The sequence below is a fragment of the Aspergillus ambiguus genome, assembly GCF_047715705.1.
Source record: "Aspergillus ambiguus strain CBS 117.58 unplaced genomic scaffold BDV59scaffold_3, whole genome shotgun sequence".
Lineage (NCBI taxonomy): Eukaryota > Fungi > Ascomycota > Eurotiomycetes > Eurotiales > Aspergillaceae > Aspergillus > Aspergillus ambiguus.
In genome coordinates, this window is record NW_027395516.1 from 1,181,354 (window position 1) to 1,194,261 (window position 12,908).

At 54.4% G+C, this 12,908-nt stretch overlaps 4 protein-coding genes across 4 annotated transcripts; 3 read left to right on the forward strand and 1 right to left on the reverse strand.

Annotated features, from left to right (window-relative positions):
• Positions 1 to 364: 364 nt before the first annotated feature.
• BDV59DRAFT_198684 (BTB/POZ domain-containing protein) lies at positions 365 to 1,574 on the reverse strand (the record flags this gene model as incomplete). Its single annotated transcript, XM_073693199.1, has 3 exons — positions 365 to 392; positions 456 to 950; positions 1,030 to 1,574. The coding sequence occupies 3 exons, from the start codon at positions 1,572 to 1,574 to the stop codon at positions 365 to 367; spliced, it is 1,068 nt and encodes a 355-aa protein (XP_073552046.1).
• Positions 1,575 to 2,319: 745 nt separating this feature from the next.
• BDV59DRAFT_87302 (uncharacterized protein) lies at positions 2,320 to 4,182 on the forward strand. Its single transcript, XM_073697255.1, has 3 exons — positions 2,320 to 2,903; positions 2,964 to 3,558; positions 3,622 to 4,182. The coding sequence occupies exons 1-3, from the start codon at positions 2,529 to 2,531 to the stop codon at positions 3,996 to 3,998; spliced, it is 1,347 nt and encodes a 448-aa protein (XP_073552047.1). The 5' UTR covers positions 2,320 to 2,528; the 3' UTR covers positions 3,999 to 4,182.
• A 1,931-nt stretch (positions 4,183 to 6,113) lies between these two features.
• Positions 6,114 to 9,278, forward strand: BDV59DRAFT_170257 (uncharacterized protein). The gene is made up of 2 exons (XM_073688383.1): positions 6,114 to 7,713; positions 7,767 to 9,278. Exons 1-2 carry the CDS (start codon positions 6,762 to 6,764, stop codon positions 8,747 to 8,749), a joined length of 1,935 nt encoding a protein of 644 aa, XP_073552048.1. The 5' UTR covers positions 6,114 to 6,761; the 3' UTR covers positions 8,750 to 9,278.
• A 1,239-nt stretch (positions 9,279 to 10,517) lies between these two features.
• On the forward strand, positions 10,518 to 12,559 carry BDV59DRAFT_198687 (extracellular serine-threonine rich protein; the record flags this gene model as incomplete). Its single annotated transcript, XM_073693200.1, has 3 exons — positions 10,518 to 10,586; positions 10,634 to 10,798; positions 10,853 to 12,559. The coding sequence occupies 3 exons, from the start codon at positions 10,518 to 10,520 to the stop codon at positions 12,557 to 12,559; spliced, it is 1,941 nt and encodes a 646-aa protein (XP_073552049.1).
• Positions 12,560 to 12,908: the final 349 nt, after the last annotated feature.

Genomic DNA, 12,908 nt, shown 5'->3' on the forward strand with positions numbered 1-12,908 from the left:
CAACTGAGGCGGCCGAATCTCAATTCCTAGCTCAGATCATTCTACCAACCGGCGTCATTTGTACAACGGAATCATGATAAAGAGCGGAGACAGACAAGGTAATACCCAATGCAGTACAGAACGCAGCACAAGGAATGGCTCTGGAACAACAAGCAAAACGCTAGATTATTAAATAGCGATACATTGATGGTTCCTCAAACCATACTCAAATGGCAGGCCAACCTCGATGAAATGAAGGGTGATTCAAACTATAACCCCCATAATCTGGCATTCTGTTGGGGTTCTGAGACTTCAGTGGACAGAATTCTTTTTTTATGCTTTTTTCAACTATAGTGAGCTTGGATCTGTTCGTAGCGTGCATCCTTTAGACTTTCTTGGGCAACTCAGATTCTCTGAAGTATAGTTAGCATCGGGTCCTACTATGTGTCCAGACTATCAATAAGCGCAGTACTCACCTGAGATCCTCAAGATCATCCATATGGTTACACATCGCCACGAACAGATCAAAAAAGAACTTGTGGCCATTCTCCATCTCCAACTGCATGGTCCCGCTGCTCTTAAAGATCTGACGGGTGCGAATGATCATCGCCAGGTAATGAGCCCGCAGTCGATACTCGGTCTCCGGCGTGTGGTCGTAGGCGTACCGAGCGGAGCGGAGGATCACGTCGATGGGAATTCCGCTCTGCAGCCCTTGTTTCCGGAGCGCAAGCTTCTTGAGATCCTCCAGTTCGTACCGCTCGGCCGCACAGTACACGACCGTATCCCGGAGGACGAGGTCACCGACTGCGGCGTGGAAAATGGTGGCTTCGCTTGACCCACGACCGCCGGTATTATAGATATCCTGAGCATTCTCCAGTCCCCACGAGTCCGTGTTCTTGTTCCGGAGGAGTCGCGGGAAGTAATCGCCTTTGTAGAGGAACTCGAGAATACAGGACAGGATTTCGGGCTCTCTGAGGAGGTTTGAGCTTCTGTCAGATGATCTTGGATGTAGGGTAGATGAAAAACTGAAGGACCGCGAACGCGACTTACTCGTCTGGTAAGACCACCGCCTTGTTCATATTGTCTTCAACCATCTGCTCCTGCAGGATGGTCGCAAAGAACGGGGAACAGGACAGGACGTCTTCGTGCGCGACGAACAGACGCTGATCCGATCCCACGACCAACGTAACTATGGGGCTCATGATGGGAGTGGCGGGCGGTGGAGATTTCATCTGATCCTGGGCCTTCTTCACCTTCGGTACATGCCTATCATGCGTCTTCTTCTTAGCGTGCTTGACGGACTTTCCTACCCGATTCTTGGAATCAAAAGAGCGCTTTGTGGCCGTCATGGGGTTTCCGTCAAGATCCATGATCCGGGCCAGAAAAGACACGAGCGACATCCAGGTATAGAGACAAAGGAGCGACAGAAGAAACCAAAGCCAAAGATGAGTGGGAAACGAGTGGACGAACTTGTCGGTGCAAAGAAACGACGCTACCGGGTCATGCGCATCAATGTCGTCAGAGCATGAGGGAAGAAGGAGCCTTGGAAGCTGTCCATCCGAGACGAGATTCTGCTCGTAGTCGCAGGTCTTCATTTGGGGATGAAGAGCCTACGGATCTCCGAGAAGAATCGAAAGTCCTGGATAAGGAGCTTTCGCAGACGACGAACAATCCACTGCTGTGAAAGGAGTGAAGTTGCGTCGTAGCGGGGGGGCGGTCGACTCTGGGGGAAGCGTGAAGAGGAGAGAGAAAGAGAGGGTGGAGGCAGATGGCCAAATACGATTGTCAATTAAGGGATCATGTGATGGGTGAGGTTGGAGGGGAATCCTTGTTGCTTTCCTATTGGCGTTGGGTTTCGTAGATGGGAGTTGCCTACGTGATGATCGCCTTTATGATTGCATGTGGAAGATAGAGGCTTTCCGCTTGGGTATTGCTGCCTGGTTGCGTGCATCCTACGATGTCTGTACGTATACATGTCTCTGTTGATGGTGAGTGATATATTCTGCTTGTTCCCCGCACTCGGCGTTGAACACTATAAATATCATCTCTATGTATAGCCCCAATCAACCTCGCTGATTATAAATATTAGAGGACACTACACCCATGGATGATTATAGATACCTCAGAGTGAAATTCCTGTTTGACCCTTAACTACAGTAGATAAACGAAATTGGATCTTTTCATAGTTAAGACGAACCAATCAGACCCCCACCTGGTGTGGCGGGTATCAATCAGATCGTGGCTGTGCGAAGGTACAATGTGGCGCATCACATGGCGGTGATATCATCATGGCTTCGTGTTGATCGCCCCAACTTTTGCCGGGATCGGAAATAAAAAACCCTGGCCGCCTTCTGCTGTTCCTATCTCTCTATATTCTCTGTGACTCTACGGTGTTGCCATCTACGGCTGCTGATCACCGGCCTTTGTACTTATCCCTGTGCTCCTGCGATCTACAGTCACCTGCGCCTGACCGACCACAACCTTTCCGCAACTTGCGATAATCCTGCCCGAGTTTCACGCCCAAAGACCCTTCATCCAACTCGTCAAACATGCAAAAATCTGCTGAATCCGAGTCCCAAAGGCCTTCCTCGCGACGTAAATCTCAAGACCCGGTCTTGACACCGGAAGACGAGGCATTCTTGCGCAACATCATGACAGAACAACCAGCCAACCCATCCGCTGACAATCCGCTATCTCCCGTTAGCCCTGCCGAACCGGGTCCCGTTAATCTCCAGTCGCCAGTGTCCCCCGTGGAGGAATTTGGCCGTGAGCTGGGCGAACAGGAGAGAAAGGCACGGGCGAGCAAGGAGCAGGCCCGGGCCCAGCCCCAGAGTCAGCCGTCAAATCCCGAAGGCTCATCGCAGCCAGAGAAGAAATGGAGGCCATGGGACTGGATACGAAAGAAGAGTAACCACGAAAAGAAGGTAAGTTGTTTTCGGTGCGGACCGGGGTCTTCGTTGGTGGCTGACCAACCTCTGTTGCAGGAAAACAAACTAGAGACACCCAAGGAAACCCCAGCGGAGTCGAAAGATCTACCGACCACCGACAAGACAGACACCGAGGCCAAGCAAGAGACGGAAGATATGACCGATATCCTAGAACGGCTGAACCTCGCTGCCGATAACAATCGCGTGTTCTCCATCAGCGACGAAACACAGGAGCTCCTACGCAAATTCAAGCTGATCTTCAAAGACCTGATAAATGGTGTCCCGACGGCGTATCATGACCTCGAGATGCTCCTGACAAACGGCAATAAACAGCTGCAGAAGACATACTCCGACCTCCCCGGCTTCCTTCAGAAGCTGATAGAGAAGCTCCCCGAACGGTGGACCGAGTCACTGGCGCCCGAGATCCTTGCAGCTGCCAGCGAGCGGGCTGCGAGGAGTGGTGTCAACGTCGAAAACGTGGGAAAGGCCGCAGCCGCGGCCAATAAGATGGGGCTTCAGGTGCCCAGTTTGAAAGAGCTTGTTGGAAAGCCGGCGGCCATCGTGGGTATGTTACGATCTATCGTGGCATTTCTAAGAGCCCGGTTCCCTGCCGTGCTGGGGGTGAATGTGCTCTGGTCGATAGCATTATTCAGTGAGTAATCATCCTACAGATACACGTTTGGGGCTCCAGTTTAGCTGACATGCCGCGTGATAGTTCTTTTGTTTGTCTTGTGGTATTGCCACAAACGTGGGCGTGAAACTCGCCTGGAGAACGAGCGTCTTGTCACGGAGGAGGAGATCAAGAAGCTGAACGAACAGGCTTCGTCTGATGAGAGGATCCGAGTTACGGAGACACTTACCACCACCGCTCCAGCGGGCGCTTCTCCAACTCAAGTCCGCGAAGGTGTCATGGAGGCGCAACGTTCCCGGGATTCGGCGACCGCCTCGGCCAGTGATGACAAACAAGTAAATGAAGATACGAAGATGAACGACAGCTCCACGAAGCCTACAAGGACCAAGTCCCGGTTGTCCATCTTCGGCCGACCGACGCAGAAGCCGGCTCCAAAGATTGAGCCTTATCCGGGAACGTGATGTTGATTTATGCTGCATATTTTGGTTGGATTGATTGATGGCTTATGTGCTAGTTTTTGTTTGGAAGATTTGTTTCGGGCTTAATTTCCACCGCTCTTTAGATACCAAGCTCTGCTCCATAGTTGGATATGAAAAATTTTGATAGCTTCCACGTTTCTCCACCCCATCAGGCAACCCGCGACAAGCCGGACGAAAACAAATTCTGTCAAATTCGACGGATGAATTGCCGAACGGAGGGTAAATGGCCACCTGTTCAGTCCGAGGAGTAATTAGCTAGTCTCTGATTGATTTTCGTCACCACCGGGTGAGCCATGGTTGCGGTGGGAGTGGATAACGGTGATCGTTGGCTCCGAGTGGCAACTGCAGGATGCGATTGACCCCGAACGTGTTGTCATCAGGCGATGGGGCGGATAGGAGTCGCCCGAGCCGCCATGGTCAGGGGGAAATCTTGATTTCTGACGATAATCCCAGACGATGCGGAGAAGAGAGTGATATCAGAATGATCATGATGAGTCTCAGCAGCTCGCAGTTTGTCTATTGCGGATGAACAGCGAGAACCTCGATAGATTACCTAAGAGGTCACTGCACCGGTGATTGGCCGGTTCCGCAGCCGGAAAATCGAGAAGTGCGGGGTGCAGACACCAATTGGCCAATAATAGGTGTCGGGCCATGCCGATCGTGAGTCAGCATCCTTATCGGGTTAGGCGCGGGGGATCAAAATAGAACCCGTCGATTACCGGAAAGGGAAGAAGACTTGCTGGAAGTCATGCGAGTAATATGCCCAGGAGCGAATGGTGGACGTGGGCGTGGGAGGAGATCCTACTGTAACCCAGAACCCGGTCGGGATATTAATCGTGTCGACTGCTTTTTCCATTTTCATTAGGCACTCAAAATTACGAACCGAGCCTCCACTACGAGACCGAAACTCCATCGGAAGGAATACGTATGTACAAGCTTAGGTAGCCACCTGTCCCTTACCGCTTCTTTCACCCAATCAAGACCTGCATACTGCATGCCAAATGCCAGAAGGGTAGATTATCTCTCCCGAGCACCTAGCGATTACGCCTAGCGGTTCTTCATTACCCCGTACGCAGTAGGTACCTCAGGAGGGGCCGCCGTCGAGCGTGACCACGCGACAAGGCCCGACGGAGTCGATCTACCACCTTGCCACCCAAGTGGGGAGACCCATTTCCTTAGGAGGAGGGAGACAATTAGACAAGGCGAAGAGAAGAAATAGAATTTGCAATGAATCAGTATGCAGTATCATACTCTGTGCTTAAGTGTAGTTGGCGCCAGTGGCGTGGGTGACCAATCCGGACGGGGGGATTTGCTGGTCCACGTCCCTTGCCGTCCGCCCGTATTATGGTTGTTATGCCTGGTAACAATGGACGGGCTCTCGTGCAGCAGCAACCTGCATCCAGGATGATCTATCAAATCGGGACGACGAAGTTGATCCATCGATTTTGCCCCTCGGAGCTCTACATAGTACAGAGTGCGGCGTAGCTGCGATGACTTGCGGGGAGCCTTGGAATGAACGATGCGATGTCGAATTTTGTCGAGTGATCTGTACTCCATATCTGCGCACGGGTCGAGGAATGTCCCTAGCTACGGCGTCAACGGCCGGGATCCATGTGTGTTAACCTGGAATGATGGTGTTTTTGCAGGACATGCCGGCGCATCATCCTGCATTATTCCTCATATCCCCTCATTCTTTATCGTGATAGATCTGCATGTTTGCAGTGTTTGCCAACGGTTGTACTCATACGGAAGATGACTCCCTTGTAGTGATCTGGCGATGACTGTTCGGTGAGTCACTGGAGCTTGAACCACAGTCCATCGTCTCGCGCCCCGTCATCCATCGTGTTGTCGACAGCGTTGGCAGTGGTCGTGGATGGCTGCTGATTTGCTCATGATGATTATCCCGCCGGGGAGTAAGCGGGAGCCCGCTGATTGGCCCAGGACGACGGAAGAGAGAAAAAAAAAGATGCGGTGAACCGGCGGTGGACCAATGAGGAAGCGGAAGCCTGGTCCACAAAGGGAAAGAGGCGGTTCCGTTCTGTAACGGGGGGGAAAGAGCGGATCATCATCGCTCCCTCGTCTTTTTCCCGGCCGTTTGTTTCTTCGTCTCCCCCAGAACTTCATCTTCTCTTCTCCCCTCATCCTCATCCCACTCGGTCTTCACCGCCGCCAGCTCAACGCTCTCCCTTTCCCACTTGCTTCATCTGCCCTTCCGTCCTCCCCTATTCAGATATCGTCAACGGTTTTCGCCAGAATGGCCTTCGCTGAGCTGTAAATCTCTCGCTGGGGGGCTGTTCCTTGACCCCCCAGTCCTACAGCTCCGAGTATCCTCCAATTCAACCAGACGATATCTGTTCTCTTTCGACGCCTCTTGCTTGCTGCGTCGGAATTGCCCCTCAGTCGACTCACAGGAGAAGCACTTTGACGTCCATCTGGGACGGTGAGGTGCTTTTGCGTTTGATCCAAAGCAAATTTCTCTTTCCCCTTCCTATCACCCCTCCGCTTCCTGTTTGATCCCTTTACCCATCATCCCCTGGAACCTGCGACCCTCTACAGTCTGAACTCTTACGCCTTCGAAGACTCCTGCTACGATTACGATTACACCGTCGACAGCTCGACGATCCCCCTCCTGCAATCTATTCGACCTGACATCTGCCTCGAAACAGACCGTCCACACCAACTTCACACCAAAAGTTATCACTTGTTAGACGTACATATTAGACGACTATCCTGTGTTGAAAACCAATGTCGCCAACTACCCAAACCACCAAACGTCCCCCCACTGGTGGTGCCAAGGACTCCCACTCCCTCATGGCGCAAAACTCTCAACGGAAGTCCGGCAAGGTTCTCCCCTCCGGTGCCTCGAATTTGGATCGAAAGCGCAGAGCCGCCTCGATTTCCAGCGTGTCTTCCGTCTCCTCGGTCCCTGAAATCAGCGACGAGGGAAATGACTCTGAGGAAGATGCTGACGACGAAGACGATCGGCCGGCTGTTCGTGCCCCGTCTTATGGTCGTCGCGATCGGGGCCATAAGACGGGAAAGAAGTCGGTGAAGCGCGCAAAGAAAATGAGAATTTCGGATGATGATGGCTACGATGGCCAGCGCAGCAGCGATGACCACGACTCCAATGACAGCTCCGATGACGTTTACGCTGCCGTCGATTATATCAGCGATGGCGATGATGAAGAAGACCGCGATGTCGAGAAGCTGGAGGAGCTGCTCATCGTCGAGTCCGAAGATGAGCATTCCTTGGGAGGCATCTTGGCCCCTTCCGACGTCTCAAGTGCTCATGGTTGGGCCGGCCCCAATGTTTTTGACGACCACATGCTGTTGTCGGCCGCCTCCTTTTTTGACGAAGAGCAACTCTATAGTGCCATGGAGGCCTTTGGAGAAGCGGAAATGGCCGGTGAGACCGCCATTGAGACTCCGGTGGCCCGCCGGGTACATTTCGAGGAGCATTCCGACTCCTCCTCGGACAGTGATTCCCACTCGGATGATGAGATCCCCAGTGATTTCCTCCAACAGGACTCCCTCGACCCTCAGCTGCGTCGGATGATTGAGAACGATCATGAGCAGTCCGCCACGCGCCGTCGCCAGTCAAATGAGATGTATGCCGAATCGGACTACGGGCATTCTAATATTTACCATGTAGAGTCCGATGCCATCTCGGATGCGTCAGAGTCGAGCGGATATGAGAGTATGCAGTTGACCTATTATAAACACCCGCTCCCTATGCTGACCCACTGCAAGCCGATGATGGCGAGACTACAGATGAAGACCTACCGCCGCCCGCGACCATCACCCATCCTCGGTCGATCCTGCGTCGGGATTCCTCCGCTTCGCTGGCCCCCACCGGGGATGACAAGAGCGATACCACCAGCCGCCGGCGAGGTCCCATCATGGGCACTTTCGTTGCGGATCCCCATAAGCCTGTGGCTCTTGTGGACTGTACGGGCAAGCACCTGGTGATCATTCCGGCGTATGCCTCCTCTCGCCATGACTGGTTGGAGTCTGCTACCAACAGCGTCTGTGGGACGGCCAGCAACAGCCCACGGGCCACGACGATGCACCTTATCGATGAGAGCGACACAGACATGCTTGCGTCGCCCAACAATGTAGACTTGAGCCCGATGCTGGCCTCCAGTGCTAACCTGATGATGACCGCCCTCGGCAATGATATCGCCCCGGGTGGCCAGGTTATGGGTCCTCCTGAGGCGTTCTACCCGTCTCGGGAGTTCGCTATTGATAGCTCGTTCGAGGACGACGATGATGATGAAGACCCGGAGGCATCGCTCAATGTCGACGACTTCATTGATTTTGGCAACGGCTCGTCCGACGATGAAATGGACAAGCCGTTTGATGAAGATTCTCTGACTTCCCCGATGGCCGCAACCTCGATGCAAGCAGCGGCCGCCGCTGGCACTCCTACCCCGAATCGCGGTGAATCACATCAGGCTAACAGTGCGGAGCGATTCCTGAACCACCTGGACCGCGGGATTGTGACTGCCTTCCGTCGGAACCATAACCGGTACCAAGCGTTGCTGCGTCTTCCCCAACACCGGGAGTTCATGCCGGCCAACTCTCCGTCCCGACCTGCAAGTGTCTTCCGACACGCGCGACATGCAGACCAACGGACCCCCACGCGGAAACGCAAAGCCAGCGGGTACACAGGGGGTGAGGCGGTGCGACGCAAACTCATGGACGCACAGCGCCGGAGTCAGTTGCCGTTTTGAACGCATTGAATAGAAGTCGTCATTTCTCGTCGCGCGTCTCACGATACCCTCATATTTTTCCGACTACAAGTCTTGGAGTTACAGCGGCTGCTATGGAGTTGTTTTCTCTCTCTCTCTCTCTCTCTCTTTCTTTTTCTTTTTTCTTTTCATTTTCTATATTGTACCTTTCTACTCCCCTGGTGAAACGGTTTGTGAGATCGACACCGGCTAGACTGGGTCTGGTTTTGGATGTAACGGTCTAGAGACTCGAATTGAGTAGGAAAAGCCCCTGGTGATGATGTATGAAGGGATGGATTCCATGACCAAAAGTTTTTTTTGTTGTGGCTTGCGAAAAGAGAAAACTGGGGATCCGGACCTATCTACCTGATGTATGTCCTGTTACGATGATGATTTTGTGTTTTCTTGGTTTTGTGTGATTTTTTTGAATGAGCACCGGTGGTTTAGAATCCTCCGTACATAGTCAATCCAATTCCACCTTCCAAACAACCCCTCCTGGCCTGCTCCATCGTGGTCTCTCCTCCACGAGTCAGCCACCTCCACCATCCCATACTGTGGTGTGACCTGCCAAGCGACTGGACTCGGCGCCATCTGTCGCGGGCGTCAACTGCAGCTGAGTCGCAGCCAATGGCCGCGGGAAAGACCCTGGCGGTTAAATGGACGAGATGGGGCCTCTCTGGGTCTCTCTACCTTTTTCTTTTCGATAAAAATAGATCTGATACTGGCAGAGTCTCAGCAAGGCAGTTCGGCAAGCATTCTGGCCTCGGATGTATCCAGAATGATCTCGCCCAACGCTCGACGCCATCTCATCTCCACCGCATTGCTTCCCAACCTACTTCCTCCGATGTTTGTTTACAAGACACTATACAGTATATGGGGGCCCAACGCCTGGTCCAGTCCAGAATACGCCCATCAAGAGATCGGAATTCTCACATGTGCAGGTCGTGAGGATTTTCACTCTCAGCCGTTGTTGATCCGGCGCTTATCACCCATTCTCTGTACCACCATCTGCCTCCTGCTTGACGCCGACACACTGCCTGAAGAAGAAGAACGTATCCCCTGTGGCTTGCATGATGGGGTCTGATCCAATCCCCGCCGGCCAAACGCTGGTCATCCGGAGCGGTTCCTGAAGGCGCTCGACCGGGCAGCATAAGCAACTGCCTAGCTCGTCTTAGGCCACAATCGGCCGAACGACTCAGACTTTTCGACTCATCCAGGAACGGTGAGTTTGTCCGGGCCTGATTGGCGGTGGACGTTGGTGGCTTTGGCGCCCCTGTATCGCTCAGCAGGTTCCTGCACTAGCGGAACAGCCGGCACGCCTCCATTGGATTGTCCGGGTGACCCCAGTGGATGCGCTGAAAGATGCTCCCTCAGATTGTCTCACTCGGCTCCGTGATCAAAGGGAAAGGCGTCAGTTCGCTGGATGGCGCTGACGCCCTCCAGACCCTGGACTCTGCCGCTGCTTTGGACGGTCTTAAAAGGCCAGAGTCCCGCCGTGGGCACCTCCCGGTGTTGTTTCCAGTCCACCTTCGTTTTTGTGTATATTTTTTTCGCTTGGCTGCATCCAGTCTTGCTGTGCTTGTTTGTAGTTTTATTTCTGCCTGACTCCAAGGCGTGATATCAAGACACTCGTTCAACGGGATCACTCTTTGTCCCGGGTCTCTTTGTTCTCGATTTGTCTCATTGTCGCTGGCTTCGATAATATTAGCCCTCCTTCCCATCATCCTCTGACTATACACATTTACACTCCTTTCCTTTACGGACTACCATCATGAGGGGCGTCACTTCCGCCGCTCTGCTTTCCCTGCTTGCCTTGGCCCAGGCCCATCCTCAGGGTTTGGTGAGTATTCCCATGGTCTGCACGGAGGACCTCGCTGACATGTTCAGTGGTGGGGCACTGATACGTGCTATACTAGCCCTGATAACACCGACAATGAATGCACAGACGACCAGCAGCATGGCTTCGACTGGTCTGATCTCGCAGACGGATCTTTCTCCCAGTACTGTGGCTTTGACTTCTCTGGTTTCCACAAGAAGGACAACGGCGGCTCCGTAAGTACTCCGCCCCTGTTACAGACCTAGGCCCTCAGGCACTGACGATCACAGGGCTCTTGGATCCAGGGAAAGCTGTCCAGTGGCCTGAAGTTCTCCCGTGGAGACGGCTTCTCCGTGAGCAACTTCCGGCTTTCGACTTCGAAAGAAGCCGATGTCAAGATCCACTATGGCATGCCCGATGGGTCGACCTGTAAGAGCGTCGCCTCTTGCTCGCCCGAGGGAACCGATGTCTCCAACGACCAATGTGGTGGTGCCATCTCCATCGGCTTCGAGAATGCCGAGGACGATGATGAAGACTGCGACCTAGGCATCCATACCATTGACTTTGACTGCTCCCCGGGCGAGAAACCCCCTGCCACTCAGTCGCACTCTCACCCGGGACCTACTGTTACCCCCTCGGTCACCCCATCCCAGACCGAGGTCAGCCCGGGCTCTTCCACCCCTATCATTCATCCCCCGGCTTCGTCGAACTCGGTCACGGTCCCGGCGCCTAGCACCCCGGTCCAGATGACCACTTCTACGGTGTACACCACCCAAGAGGTCACCATCACCAGCTGTGCGCCGACCGTGACGAACTGCCCGGCCGGCTCGACCACCGTCGTTACCTCCACCATCGCGGTCTCAACGACGGTCTGCCCAGTGACCTCGACGCAGACCCCTGGACGCAGCACCTCGGGGCCGGCGCCCACGGGCAGCTCCCCCGTTCAAAGCTCCTCGCCTAGCCACCCGGCGCAGACCTCGGCGCCTCCCACGCCTTCCGGCGCATCTCCCACGACCCCAGGCGCGGAGGAGTCCACCACGACAGTCATCACCTACGAGACCGTGACCACCTGCCCGGTGACGAAGACGGCGACCGCCGGCGGCTCCGTGACGACCTCCGTTTACAGCACTGTGTCCACGGTGACGATGACCTCAACAGCCACTGTGTGCAAACAGTGCACGGCGACGGTGCCCACCGGCGTGGCGCCGACCTCTACGCCGGCCGAGGGCACCACCACGGTTGTCACCTACGAGACCGTGACCACCTGCCCAGTGACCAAGACGCTCTCGTCCAGCGGCACGCAAATCACCTCTGTGTACAGCACGATCTCGACAGTGACGCTCACGTCCACCAGCGTCGTTGAGCCCACGTCGCCAGCCACCCCGGCCCCGTCCGCACCTTGCCCCAACATCGTGCCCAAGTGCATCAACACTTGGCTGAGCATCCCCAAGTGTACCTCCAACGCAGACACGAGCTGCTTCTGCCCGTCCGCCGACTTCACCAAGAAGGTCATTTCCTGCATCCAGGCTTGGGGCTCCTCCGACGCCGAGGTCCAGGCCGCCCTGTCCTACTTCACTGGAATCTGCGCCGCCTACGTGCCCGAGAACCCGGGCATCGTCACCGCCGTGCCTACCACCATCACCCTGGTGCCCACCGTCAAGCCCACTGGCGCTGCTCCGGTCACTGCTGCCCCCTCCGCCCCCTGCACTACTATCACGTACTCCACCTACACCGTGACTGTGCCCCAGGTGTCCTTCAGCACTGGCTCCGGCGCCTCCACCACCACCGTTGGTCTGGTGCCCGCCCCGACAGGCGTGTCGCCAACCAACACCGCCCTGCCCAACCCGTGGGTGACGTCGTCCTCGTCGTGGGTGACGGCCACTGCGACCAGCACCCCGTCCGCCACATCGCCGCCGCTGCACTTCGGCGCGGCTTCCAAGGAGAAGGCGTCGATGTGGTTGGTGATGGGTGTGGCTGCCCTTGCAGTTGTTTACTAATTGTACTCTATGGAGTAACTAATGGTATGTGTATTTGCGGGAGGATTTGAGTTCGTATGTTTGATGGATAGTAATCAGGCTGATGAGCCGTAAGATGTTGTTTCGTGTTTTTGTTTATAATACAAACGCCTGGCTACTTGGCCAATGTGGATGTGCGGTGTTCCTTGTGCTTCCATCAAGACGTACGTATGTCCGTCTGCAGACGTCTGTAGTTGATCGATAAGCAAGCTGATAAATCGTGCATGATGTCATCATCAGCACGGCCGCTGATTGGTGCCCGGCCGTCACGTCATCGGATTACAAATACGATCTATAGAACGTATACTTCATCCTTCATGTCTATATAAAC